The 13,371-nt window shown below is 39.5% G+C and overlaps 2 protein-coding genes across 2 annotated transcripts; one reads left to right on the forward strand and one right to left on the reverse strand.

The window, feature by feature from the left end:
* Window positions 1-33: 33 nt before the first annotated feature.
* txndc12 (thioredoxin domain containing 12 (endoplasmic reticulum)) lies at window positions 34-6,280 on the reverse strand. The gene is made up of 7 exons (XM_084058665.1): window positions 6,123-6,280; window positions 4,052-4,112; window positions 2,917-2,969; window positions 2,478-2,551; window positions 2,180-2,249; window positions 1,618-1,701; window positions 34-1,366 (listed from the first exon to the last, which is right to left on the reverse strand). Exons 1-7 carry the CDS (start codon window positions 6,220-6,222, stop codon window positions 1,287-1,289), a joined length of 522 nt encoding a protein of 173 aa, XP_083914791.1. The 5' UTR covers window positions 6,223-6,280; the 3' UTR covers window positions 34-1,286.
* Window positions 6,281-7,405: 1,125 nt separating this feature from the next.
* Window positions 7,406-13,106, forward strand: LOC311045600 (transcription factor BTF3 homolog 4-like). The gene is made up of 6 exons (XM_084057547.1): window positions 7,406-7,540; window positions 8,285-8,350; window positions 9,724-9,837; window positions 10,804-11,005; window positions 11,861-11,923; window positions 12,676-13,106. Exons 2-6 carry the CDS (start codon window positions 8,297-8,299, stop codon window positions 12,720-12,722), a joined length of 480 nt encoding a protein of 159 aa, XP_083913673.1. The 5' UTR covers window positions 7,406-7,540; window positions 8,285-8,296; the 3' UTR covers window positions 12,723-13,106.
* Window positions 13,107-13,371: the final 265 nt, after the last annotated feature.

Below are 13,371 nucleotides of genomic sequence, written 5' to 3' on the forward strand. Positions count from 1 at the left end.
AGATATAGAGACTGCAACGGAAACCACAAGCCATTCAATACAACAAATTTTATTTGCATACTTGGCTGTGTACGTGTATAAAATTCAGCATGTGACAAGAGATTCTTCAGCGTTCTCTTGATCGCGTCTTTACAGAAAGTTTAACAAGGCCATTAAAAAGAACCACCGGTTTATCACTTCACAAGCAGCAGGGAAAAACATGATTCACAAACAAAAATTACAGGATTCTCTCCCACCGACACCATTATAGTAAAGTTAATAATACAAAATTACAATTGCCCCTTGATAGATCGGGGCCAGTCTCACCATTATTATAATTTCAGTACTGTAGAGGATTTGGAAGCACATTTTGTTAGGCATAAAGATAGTATTTCTAGCAATACAAAGTACCTGAAGCAGGCGTGGTTTAATATGAAATACTGCAGTAAACTGGGCTAACTTGAGTAGTTTTACAACCTCTACAAACAGTAGGTATATAATATGGCATTATATTCAAGTACAGTACATCTCAATTGGACAGTATTTAAGAGGACAATACACAAACTGAAATCGTTAAGAGCTTAGTATTGTGAAATGATGAATAAGTAATTCATAAAAGAGAAGATGGCATTAGTGTAACTTTGGGTTGTATAGCTTCACTACCTGGCAATGATACAAGACCAAATATTGTAGATCATTTGTATCTGTTGCTCCTGTGTTGTGATTGAGCTATAGGAAGAAGTAGCTACAGCTACTGTATGGTCAAACATACCTCGGTGCTCGCCTCATACTGATATTAGTGACCCATTGATTTTTATATGACGTGGGTAATATGACATGAACACAGCCATATCACTTTCCCAAAATGACATACCAGGACTAAGTTATCTTTATAATATTGGTAGAATCAGCTTTGTTTGCATTTGTTCATGTGCTGAAAATTTGAAAAATATGAAAGAATCACAACTTACAGTTTCTCGCTCATGGAGCACAAAGTCAACAGAATTGGACCGACATCATGGCCAGGTAGGTCTACAAACCCAAGGTTCTACCAAAGTTTCACATCGCTTTAAGCTGCAACGGCTCAAAGTGTTGGGTTTGCCTTAAGACAGCAACATGGACTCCTAACTTGAAAGCATATGACCTTCCAACTCATACGGGGGTCGGGACCATTATTAAAGTGAAATGAACACAAAAACAAAGTGACAGGAGGTTTTGAAGGAAGGGGTGTTAAATGGCTGACTTGGGACCAGGCTAGGATAGTGTGAAACGTAGACCTTGTAGACTCCTGCCCCGTCTCTGGCTCCTTAAAGTTCATCCCCGACGTGAGGCTGCCTGAACGCATCGCCTGTGAGCTTCTCCTGAGCTTCTTTCATACCGGATACAACTGTGTGAGGTGGAGGAAACCAAGAAAGTTCACATTCTAGTTAATTTAAAACCACTTTCAACCCCCCATTTTGGGAAATTTGCCAAAAATGGTCAAAGATTGCAAAAATGTCTCTATACAACTCGTAGATTGAATTGTGAACTTGTACATCTGCTATCCAATGATATTGAATAGTGTTATTTTTGCGTAACATTTCTAACTTGGTAGATATGCTGGCACATAACATGGCAAGCCAATAGTGTACTTGTTACCTTGATCGGCTGTGCTGTAAAAGTACTTGTAGTTGGGATTCCCATTCTTGTTGGTTATCTCAGGATGGACTTTGCCACTGGGATCTACAAGGAAGAAGTTAAGAGATAATTTGCTATGCATGCCAAGTATCAAACCTCATTAAATGCCGTCACATATCTAGCGTCATGTTTTATTACTTAGATAAACTTGCAGAACAACGTGACATTCTGACAGGATCACGGACGGAGAAATAAATAAAAAGGTTATTAACCATAGCGTCCCTATTTTGGACCAACACTTGGCAAACAAAAACTGATCTACAAGATCACAGCACGTTGCACTGCGACACAAGGTGAGCTTGTAGAGCGGCAATTTTCGGGGAAGAAACAAAAAGGGAGGGGGCCTACAACAGACCCTGGCTTCGGTCTGGTTTAAGTGGCTAGACAACTTCAAAATAAAAAAGAAACACTGGAAAAAAGCTGGCAGACTTTACACGCCAAATTTCCGACGGAGCAGCTGCACAGTCTCTCACTTGTTCCCAAACAATGTTTACAAGGAAGAGTGATAGGAGCGCCTCCTTACCAAGGAAAAGAATCCTAGGAATGTATCCACCATCTGGGCTGAACGTCTCATCCTTGGGTTCCTCCTCGTCCTGTAGAAATTAGACACCAATGACGCTCTGAATTCCACATCCAACCACACACTTTGTTTACTTGCAGAGCGATATAAAACGTTCAAAACAAAGAAGGAAGAGAGAAACAATACTCATTTGTGCAGTGGAGGTGAAAAGAACATGTAATATGCAAATACATGACATAAAAAAAACTGAATAGTGATGTTAAATCTGAATGACAGCTTTGCTGCAGCTAAAGGTTCTTACTTCCAGGTTGACCATAACAAAGTTGTGGGCAAGTTCAGAGATGTCTTTGGACTCAGCAAATTTGGGCTTCAGTGCTGCAAGAAGAGCACATCATTAAGCATGTTATTATGTTATATTACATGACACTTTGTTAAGCATATTATATTTCAAAAATAGCTTGTAGATCAGCTATGTTTCAGACGTGACACAGTCGACAAAGTATAAAACATGGTAATATCCACAGTGTCTAACAAATCCAAAAAATACGTTTTATTATCATGGCCCTATTGCTAGTGAATGTGACTTTTGGAATGTATGGCCATCTTGTAGAATTTCTGCATGGCTAATATTCCTCTTATGGTATTAACTTAAGAGGGTTGACAAATAATTACTCTGTTTATGGCCAATCCTTAATCTCTTTCTGGTTATGTCAATATTAATAATGGAACGGCCATTTCACCTTTGCAGGCTCCACACCAGGTCTTGTGGACGATAACCATCATTGGCAGGCCACTGTCAAAGGTAAACACATGAACAGGTTGTCACACAAACAAAGTCAATACGTGAACCACAGAGCCAACATACAGTACAATCTAATATCCGCACTGTGTTGGCACTCCATATAGCCCTGGCCGTTAGGACATATGGTACATATATAATGCTGTATACACAGAAACACCTGCTCTTTCCATGACACAACCTGCATTAATCAGCCTTATTTATATTCATTTGAACTATTACATCCTGCTCTTCCTTTGAGATGTACTGCAGTTGAAAGTGAGTTCATGTTATGATAATGGATTGTGATAAAAAATAAGGGAGTACAACTCAATGGAGAAAGTGTTCCTGATAGCTTGTAATCTCAATACACAAGAGGACACTCATTGAATCAACATTGGGGAAAAAGCGACCCCTGCTGTTATAATTGAGCAGGCCTATATCAAAGACTTTTACATACTGGAACCTCCATAATTTACAGATATTACACTATGTACCACTACTATTATCATTGTCTCCTTAAATAACATATTATCATGACTAAGAGTTAATTAAAAGCCCTACTAGCACCACCTAGAGTCTGTGATGCTCCTTACACTCAAACAGACCAAAGTCGTTTGAACCAACTAATATTTACATGCTTAGAACCCTGTGCTGACACTAATGAGGCACAAGAAAAATGCACTCAGCATTTAATTTTGATATATCTTCTGTGCAAATTGGAATTTTGAGGAGAGGAAATCCAAGATTAGTAGTGTTAATCCCTTGGGGAGCATGAAGGTGCACACGAAAATATGTAGCAGACAGCAGTTTTCAAAAAATCTTGTTTAGGACCAAGGTGTGCTATTTTCATACATTTTATGTTCCTTTCTTTTGTTTTTATTCTCTTTTAATTTACACCCTTAAAACTGAAACAGTGAAAGCCTGCATAAATAAGAATGTCACCTCACTTTAACCGTGTATCTGTATAGTGACAATTACATTTGACTGATGAATTGATTGATTGATTACTTGAAGTATTGGACAGACTGACCATCCTTGGAGCCCGGCTGTGAGAAAAAAAATACAAACCTATCAGAAAATACAATCAGTCCTACCTGGCCTCTGCTTCTTTTTTCCCATCGTCCAAGGACCTCCAGTTGATGTTGTCTCCAAAACCTGCAGAGGGGATGAATCAATACTTTGTATATAATGTGAACCTAATTGATTTTATAATAAGTGTATCACACCCCATTTTGCCTACAGCTATTTTCCGCACAAGGATTTGCTGCAGAGGGAGAAAAAACAGCAGACCAGGAATAGAGCCAAACCTGGTCAACTAATTATTAGTTTGCTAAGTATAGAGGGTTTAAGTGGTTAATGTAGATCTTCTAATCCATTGTATGCCATTACAGCACAATGTTATATAATTTCAGTCTTTTGTCGTACTTTCTCCACGGCACCATGGCCCTGAGGAACATGCCTTTCAGTTCACACTGTGCACTTGTGTCAGGTGAAATGGAAATACAGAGCGGAACACAAATGAACTGGGCTGGGTGAGTAGGTTTCATGCTTGTATTGGTTTTAGATTTCTAGGTTAAGGGTGTGTCTTTTTATGTACAATGTTGCTTTGCAAATGAGGGCCCTTCCTGGGGCAAAGAACTCTGAATGGGAAGTAACTTGATAAGAGGCAAACAACAGAAATGATGACTTTGTACTCAACTCACCAGCAATCATTTCCTAATTCAGTTTAGGGCTGCCCAATTAATCGTCGAATATTTTGATTTAACGTTTCACAATTATATAATTGTGACTTAATTCACAAATCGTCCATATTCTAGCTTTTTGTGTTTTTTCTTAAATGAATGCCCTACTTGATCATACTAGTAGCAGATCTACAAGCTCGAAACCTTGTATCCTGAAAAGTAACAGTTTTGGACATATGAGGTTTACACCCGATATTTTTCAGCTGTTGAATTTGCAACTCTCCCTCATAGAGCGGCTCAGCCGTACACATAAGCAGAACATTATACAACCCATCTGTCCATACATTAGGCTCACAGAGGATCAATAAAAATCACAGAGACCATTACATACTAGTACAGTATGTGACAAAAGATATGACACAGAGAAGCACATTGAGCAAAAACGGCATAACAAATATTATTTAATATTTGTTTTACTTTATCCACCAAATGTAAACATCAGTAATAATTATGATTGATTGACAATTGTGATTACAATATTCAGCTACACTAAAAGGGACTATCATTTTATTCACAGCCATAATTTGTCTAGGTTGGTGGTCAGTCATAATTGATTCATTAGTAATACTACAGATAGAACAACAATACATTGGTTGTACCTCTATGAGAAGTTGATATCATGAAAATAAATCGAGATTTATTAGACAAAGGCTGCAAGTTATCACCAAGGCCAGTGGCCCTCAACATGGGGTGCCACTGGGACCCCCAGGGGTCCTTAGGACTGGTCCAAGGTGTCCCCGGCCAAATGATTATTCAACATTATTACATGTAAAAGTAATAAGTAAATATAACCTACAAGAACAGCTACTGTACTTTGAGTTTCACTGTAGCCTACCTATCCATTACCTACAGTACATATTATACAGTAAAGGAATTCTGGACCCAAATGACAGACTAGAACTAGATCATCCCTAAACCATGTCTAACCTAACAATACCAAATGTTCATTAGATTTGGGTTCCAAATCTAATCAAATTGGGTTCCTTGAAATTAAAAGGGTTGAGGTGGGCTGTCCAGGATGCAGGCTCTGTGGTCCAGGATGTTAATGAATTACACAATAAAATCCTCAGTATTCATTCATGTATCCATTTGTAACTCTAGTCTGGAATTAGTCTGGAAGAGTACAAATGTAACCAAACATCAACTCTCAAGAGTTGAATGATGCGACCCAGGATGTTAATGAATTACACAATACAATCCTCAGTATTCATTTATCCATTTAACTCTGGAAGGGTACAAATGTGACCAAACAGTCACCTTTTCACCCTCTCAGAGTTAAATGATGCGATCCATGATGTTGGAGAATATTTTCTTTTTTTTCTTCCCAAAATGGTCATCATTGCTATTATTCTGAGGCTCGCACAGGTGACCCAATAATAACTCAATATTAAGAATAAGAATGTGCACTTTAAATGTCACTTACCTCTACTTTGGTTAGCAGCTACAACCTTATTAAAACAGGACAGAGAAAAGAAGACATGGACAGAGGACAAGATGACAATGTTGAGCTTAGAGGACTGCATCTTTTTTACAATGGTAGCTTGATGCTAGGCTAGCTGCTGCTGCTGCTGCTGTCTGAGCGACGAGGAAGAAGACCTCATATCCCATGGCTCGGAAGGACGTGATTGGCTAGTGGGTTGCTAAACAACCGTTAATTCTAACTAAAAGTTGAGTTTCCCCGTTTTAAAACTAGAGTTTTCTAAGTTTTAAAACTAGAGTTTTCCCATTTTAAAACTAGAGTGTTCTAGTTTTAGATTATTATTTGCATGATTATGTATATATTTATTTGGAATTATAGCGAACTTTGTCAAATAATTGGTTCACAAACAAAAATAAGATAGATTAAAAGCACAATTGGCCATTTTAATTAAAGCACTTATTCAAATATTTAACAGCGAAACATCTGTTAACTTGTCATTGCATTCCTCGCGTCAACAGTTGCCTGACAACAAACTAGCCAATCACAGTGCGGCCGTCCCGCCAGACCATGGGACCTAGAAGCTTACCCTTTCGTCAACCAATGAACGATGGCGTTTATTATAACGTAGGGCGGGGCGCTCGAGACTTGAATTTTCACAATAAAAGCTCATTCGTTTGTACCCTTTAACCTCTGACTTTAACATGGTGGGTTAATGTTATGTAAAGCCCACCCCGGGATAAATATAAACCTTTGTGTGTGTGTGTGTGTGTGTGTGTGTGTGTGTGTGTGTGTGTGTGTGTGTGTGTGTGTGTGTGTGTGTGTGTGTGTGTGTGTGTGTGTGTGTGTGTGCGTGTGTGCGTGCGTGCGTGCGTGTGCCAGTGTGCCACACAAATACTTTTACTTCTACTCCACTACATCTCAGAGGCAAATATTGTACTTTTTCTCCACTACACTTATTTGAAAGGTTTAGTTAGTTTAGTTTAGTTACTAGTTACTTTGTAGACTTAGATTATTATTACAAAACATACAATAACCACATCACTCTGTTATTCTGTATGCATTTCGGACATTTGAAAATAGCAGATCTACAAGCTCACAATGCATGTGACGCATTGGGAGCTTGTAGATCTGCTATTTTCAAAAGATTATTATTATTATTTTTTTACATTTGTGTGTGCATGTGGGTGCGTGCGTGCGTGCGTGTGTGTGTGTGTGCGTGTGTGTGGGTTCTTGTCGCCACCTTGTGGCCGTCATAGGCACTAACTATGCGTCCAGTCCACGTGACGTCACAGACTAAGCACCCACACTGCGTGTTGCTTCAGCTGCCTGCTAACACACACTATAACACACTGACTGCACAACCCCCACACTGTGACAAGATAAGAACCCTTCTATTGCTGATAGACCGCTGATCAGCTCAGGTAAAACAAAAAAACATTCGTGTCTTTATACCTACTTATTGATTTATAATAATCTTTTATGTTTTTTAGACGTGTTTAGACGTTTATAACGTTAGGGCGTGTGGGTGGCTAGCTAGCATTACATTAGGTGTGTGGTGGTGTGGTGTGGCTAACTGCTAGCCTAGCCTAACAGCAACGAGCTGCTGGTTGGTTTGGTTGGGTTATTGCTACCTCACTTTTAGCCTAAATGCTACCGCAAAGCTAACCACGTACTTAGCACACACTTTTAGCTGACCTGAGTGAGCACAGGTTTGTCCCAAGTTGAGTTGTGTGTTTATCTTTGGTGTTTTAATTTAAACCAGGGTTGTCATCATTACATGTGTGTAACTTTAAAGGGACATTGTTGACACGTATGTTGGATTGATAGTACTATCAGTAAATAGCATGTAACAGCTACCTAGCTCAATGCTTCTCATTAGCAGTCTGGTTTAGCCTTTCATGTTCTATGTTGTAGTTGTTAAAAATAACCTAAGTTCCTCTTTTGTAGTTTTGATTAGCTATAACCCTTAACGTTGTGTTGATGATAATTTGGCCAGTTAAGCTACACATGTGACTGACTCGTCTCCCTGAAGACTTAATTCAGCCAGTCAGCTGTTTAAAGAGCTGTGTGTGTGAGAGAGAGAGACACAGACAGACAGACAGACAGACAGAAGGCCATTTAGCTGAGTAACTGATACTAATAATCCCATCACTTCTCTTTTCCAGACAACAGCCACCATGAACCAGGAGAAGCTCGCCAAACTCCAGGCCCAAGTTCGGATAGGTGGAAAGGTACAGGAACACGACCTCCTCATCTTAACCTACCAGAAGTAGTGGAAGAAATACTCAACTAAATACCACAATTAAAAAATCTGTTACAAATAATAGGCCTGTATTCAAAATTTGACTGGGGTAAAAGTACAGAAGTATCGGCATCAAAATACATGTACATTAAAAGTACTTAATTTACTACTAATGTCTTTTAAATAGCCGATTGCGGCATGTGAGCTTATAGGTTTGCTATTTTTGAACAGCTGAAGTATATTTTTGGTTAATGTATGTTTGGTATCAATAATAATCTAATTCTGCAATTTAACTAGTAACTAAAGATTTTGAATGATCCTAGTGGAGGCAAAAAAAAAGTACAATATTGAAACTAATATAAAAAAATATATATACTTTTGTAAAGTCAAAGCAGCTAAAAGTTGCACTTAAGTACAGTACTTTCCTCCACTGTCTTCCAACAAGTAACAACAGGTTGATCAAGACCCTGAGGGGCTTGATCAACAGGTTTATAGGGGGCCTCGCTCTATGAACCTGATTATTACACAGTAATACATGCTGATCAAGTTATGATGGCAGTAAAATTAGCCTTATTGTTGGTTCAATTCTTTCTCGGTTAAAGGAGTTTGACGTAACACAGCAGGTTTTCCTCCTGACCTCAGCATTCCTTTTATAGCCCGAGAGCCTGACCCTTTCAACAGAGGCTTGTGAAATGTTGCCCTTTTTTGACGGGCAGGCATTTAACTCATCCATCCACTAGATGGCACTATACACTATACACTGTTTCATGAGATGCTCCTTAGGAGAGGGCTGCACTTGTCCCAAGCTTTGTGTGTGTCACACACACACACACACACACACACACACAGACCTCTGAAAATGAGTAAAGGGATGTTAATGAAATGTCTGAAACATCCACGTCACCTTCGTGTGCATACCGTAGTCCACAGCACACACCTAGTTCAGACCACATAGCATCTGGTTGGCTGTCTTTGCGGCAGCAAAAAAGTAGAACTTTTCTCTGCAAAAAAAACGTTTTGGTGCTGCACGCACCTGCACCAAACGTAACCGCTCCTCACCATAGACAATGCATGGAACCTCAGCACTTTCTCAGAACGCGAAAGCAGAATTCCGCTGCATGTGTGAATAATGGCAAAAAGAGGCTTTGTCTGTATGTCCCCACGGAGATAAACCAGTGACACCACGAAAAGATGAGACTAGCTGATACAGGATTTCTTTTTTTGATGCGACGTTTTGTGTTAACTGGGTATGCTAAAACGTCTGGTCTGGGATTATACATTTGTATTGCCTTTTTTTAACTTCCATTTTTGTATTTGTGCTCTCCCTGCATTAATGTGACTGTCTGTTCCATCCATCCTTAGGGAACAGCTCGTAGGAAGAAAAAGGTGGTTCACAAGACGGCAACAGCTGACGACAAGAAACTCCAGGGGTCGTTGAAGAAACTGTCGGTGAACAACATTGCAGGAATAGAAGAGGTAAAATAACAATCAGTAGAACTCATTGCGAGAACCCTGTGCCGTGTTTTAGTTTTAGGCAACGCGAAAGAAAAAGTAATCAACTAACAATATGATAGGATACATTCATATTATTTGCTCGCTATACAGTACATATATTAATGCGAGCTTGAAGGTCTGCTACCTATAGGTGCAGAGATTTGGTATATTGGGGCGGAAAAAGGAGCGGACCAAGTACAGAGCCCTGTGGGACCGCAGTCAACTTAAGTATACAAGGCAGTGGTTGTGGATATACGAAATAATTAATTAAACTAGATCCTGTCTTTTTTTTAATGACATGCTTAACCCATTCAATCCAGGAACGCATGTCTTTGGCTCTTAAAAAATAGCAGTTATACAAGCGCATAGCTCGGCACTCTGAACTGCTATTTCTGAAAAATCTTGAAAATCTTTGCAAATCTTTGAATATATATTTTTTTAAAAGCGAACATTTGTAACTCAAATCTTTGCTTCTGGAGGTCCCTGGAACTAAATATTTGACAAATGTTGACTTTAAAAAATGTATATTCAAAGATTTGCACAAATGTTCACGATTTTTCAAAAATAGCAGATCTACAAACAAGCTCAGCGGCACTCGGTGACCTTGTAGATTTTGACAATTTCATGACTTTTAAGACCTTTTTAATACCAAAGAGGCAAACAATTGCAGTGCGAGGCGTTGTGAAATTGTAGATAGGCTTTTTCCACTATTTATCTGTGGAACCGAGTCAAACTAAATGTAATGCCTACAATTCCAAGTGCTTGTCAGGGTCGGGGGGGGGGGGTCCCCAGTTCAAAAATGATTATTTTGGGGGGTCACGGCCTGAAAAGCTTGGGAACCCTAGTTCTAGATGAGACTGTCAATATCCGTAGGTCCGATGGGAGCTCTTCACCATTTTAGAACGTTAACACTAGTCTAAACATACGACATTTATCCCTCTTCCGCAGGTGAACATGATAAAGGACGACGGCACGGTGATCCACTTCAACAACCCCAAGGTCCAGGCCTCCCTGTCTGCCAACACCTTCGCCATCACCGGCCACGCTGAGACCAAGCAGCTGACGGAGATGCTGCCTGGCATCCTCAGCCAGCTGGGAGCCGACAGCCTCACCAGCCTGCGCAAACTGGCAGAGCACTTTCCTAGGCAACGTAAGGCAGACACACAAATGGAACACACACACACACACACACACACACACACACACACACACACAGACCATCAGGGTTCCAACTGGTAATGGAATTTGTGTGTCATCATAGAATTTTGAGGAGAAATGGTTCTGGAAGCTAGGGGCACATTCTAAAACGCATGGAAATTGTGACCGTTTTTATAGGTGGAGTCATATAAGTCACTGAATTTCAGAAATAATTTATGGGTGTCTTGAAAATGTATGTTGAACAACTTAAGCTCTATTGCAAGAATAGCTCTTCTGCCAGCTTGATGCGATTGCATTGTGAGCTAAGCTTGTTGATCGGCTATTTTTGCCTTTTTTCTTTTTTTTTCCCCTATGATGACATGCCAGGTTGAAAGTCTTTAATTGTCTCCTTTTGTTCATCAAATGTCCACTGTTCCACAGCAATGGTAGAAAACGCTATTCTAATTATAGAATCCGTTTAGAAATGTTCTGAACTAAAAGATTATATACACTTGCTGCTGGTAAAACCTTGAAAGATTTCTTTGTTTTTGTCGCATTCCTGAACCAATAATTAGTAAGAGACTCTTTGAGTCTCCGCTGGTCATAAAATTATTGGCTTAGAAATGCGACAAAAACAAATCTCATTTCAAGGCTTCATGGGGTGTGTAATTGATGGAAAATAAGCAATTTTGGGGAGTGAACTACTCCTTTTAACATAGGCCTACTCGTGTGAATTAAGTGTATTTCATATAAGGACCTGGCAGGGAACTTTTGACATATGTGCACACATTAAAACAAAGTAGTAGTTAGCTTTTATCAAGGAACTTTATTATATTTAATTAAAGCTAATTCTTTTTTCTCATTTCAGCAATGGACATCAAAACAATCAAGGAGGATAAGGCTGAAGAGGATGATGATGATGATGTTCCAGGTAGACGGATCACACACAGCACATGATTTATCATTATGTTTCTGATTGTACGCTTTTAATTTGATATTTTCGTTAAAAAAAAGGATTAGCCTTAAGAGTCTGACCCTAGCTATATGCACCTGGTCTGACTGAGTTAACATAATGTAGTGTTCTAGAAATGAATGGAAAAGTATAATCCACAGTCTTATCACCAGATTGGTTCTCAAAGTGGGGTCCGGTGACCCCCCAGGGGTCGTTAGGGGGGGGGGGGGTCCGGGGTGCCTCACCAAAATGTGTTAATATAGCATTACAATAATTTTAACCACTTCAACCTTTTATACTTTGGCTGTTCAAGAATAGCAGATCTACAAGCTCATAGCGTGGCACCGAGTGCTGCGCTATGAGCTTGTAGAGCTGCTATTTTTGAAAAATTGTGAACATTTGTGCAAATCTTTGAATATGTAAATATTTTTTGAGCGAACATTTGTAACTCAAATCTTTGCTTCTGGGGGTCCCTGGAACTTGTTGTGAGATGGGGTTCTGCGGCCAAATGCATGTCCAGAGTCGAGCTGGAGTTAATCCACTAACGGCAGAATATATGGGGGTCAGGCTTGGTTGTGGTGCTTGATGCCTACCGGCACAAAGGACTGTCAAAGTCCCTTTTGTGTTGGACCGGGGGATTGTGTCATAATAACGGGGTGTCACTTTCCATAGATCTTGTTTTAAAAACGACTTGTCTTTTCATGCACTAAACGTAAATTTCCATGTCACAGATCTGGTGGAGAACTTCGACGAAGCTTCTAAGAACGAAGCCAACTGAGAGAGCCGCTGCAGAACATTTTCACCACTCGTGGGCTTACAAAAGGCCGGGTCTTTTTTTTTTTTCCCCCGTCATGGGAAATGGTTGTTATAGAAGTGCATTGCCTCGCCTCTGGAGACGTCAACCACTTCAGTGTATACCCAAAACAAACAGCACACAGATACAGTATATCAAATATAGAATTTTTGTCTTCATTTCATTAGGCTGTCATATTCCGGATGAGCAGGATATTATGTGCAGCTCTTCTCATTCTGAGGACCACAATTGCCTTGGAAATAAGCTTTCTAAGTGGTTTGAACACAGCGCTGTTAAATGTTACTAGTATTTAAGATGTTATGTTTATTAATAATACAAATAAAAGGTGATTGATTGAATTTTCTCACACAGGATGGTGTTTGTGGAGTTATTAGCAGATTGGGCTATTGGTTTATTTAAGTAATTAATATGTACTTCCTATATCTTTCTATAAGCCTTATTTACACTCTGGCTATTTGAAAATGGCCGATCTTCAAGTTCACATCACCTCGCATTGCAATGCGTTGTGAGCTTGTAGATCGTCTATTTTAAAAACATTTTTACAACTGACTATTTTGGAATGATTGTGAAGATTTGGTAAAATGGCCATTTCCCAATGAAGGGACTCCCTCCA

The sequence above is a fragment of the Gymnoscopelus microlampas genome (assembly GCF_963454915.1).
Source record: "Gymnoscopelus microlampas genome assembly, chromosome: 5".
Taxonomy (NCBI): Eukaryota; Metazoa; Chordata; class Actinopteri; order Myctophiformes; family Myctophidae; genus Gymnoscopelus; species Gymnoscopelus microlampas.

What these genes read in the sequence shown, in the direction of transcription:
- txndc12 (XM_084058665.1), bottom strand. Translation starts at nt 6,222, where the DNA reads ATGCAGTCCTCTAAGCTCAACATTGTCATCTTGTCCTCTGTCCATGTC. An exon ending in AAAAAAGAAGCAGAGGCCAG is followed by an intron (nt 2,970 to 4,051) that starts GTAGGACTGATT and finishes TACCTTTGACAG; the next exon opens with TGGCCTGCCAATGATGGTTA. An exon ending in CTGGTGTGGAGCCTGCAAAG is followed by an intron (nt 2,552 to 2,916) that starts GTGAAATGGCCG and finishes CTCTTCTTGCAG; the next exon opens with CACTGAAGCCCAAATTTGCT.
- LOC311045600 (XM_084057547.1), top strand. Translation starts at nt 8,297, where the DNA reads ATGAACCAGGAGAAGCTCGCCAAACTCCAGGCCCAAGTTCGGATAGGT. An exon ending in AGAGCACTTTCCTAGGCAAC is followed by an intron (nt 11,006 to 11,860) that starts GTAAGGCAGACA and finishes TTCTCATTTCAG; the next exon opens with CAATGGACATCAAAACAATC. An exon ending in TGATGATGATGATGTTCCAG is followed by an intron (nt 11,924 to 12,675) that starts GTAGACGGATCA and finishes TCCATGTCACAG; the next exon opens with ATCTGGTGGAGAACTTCGAC.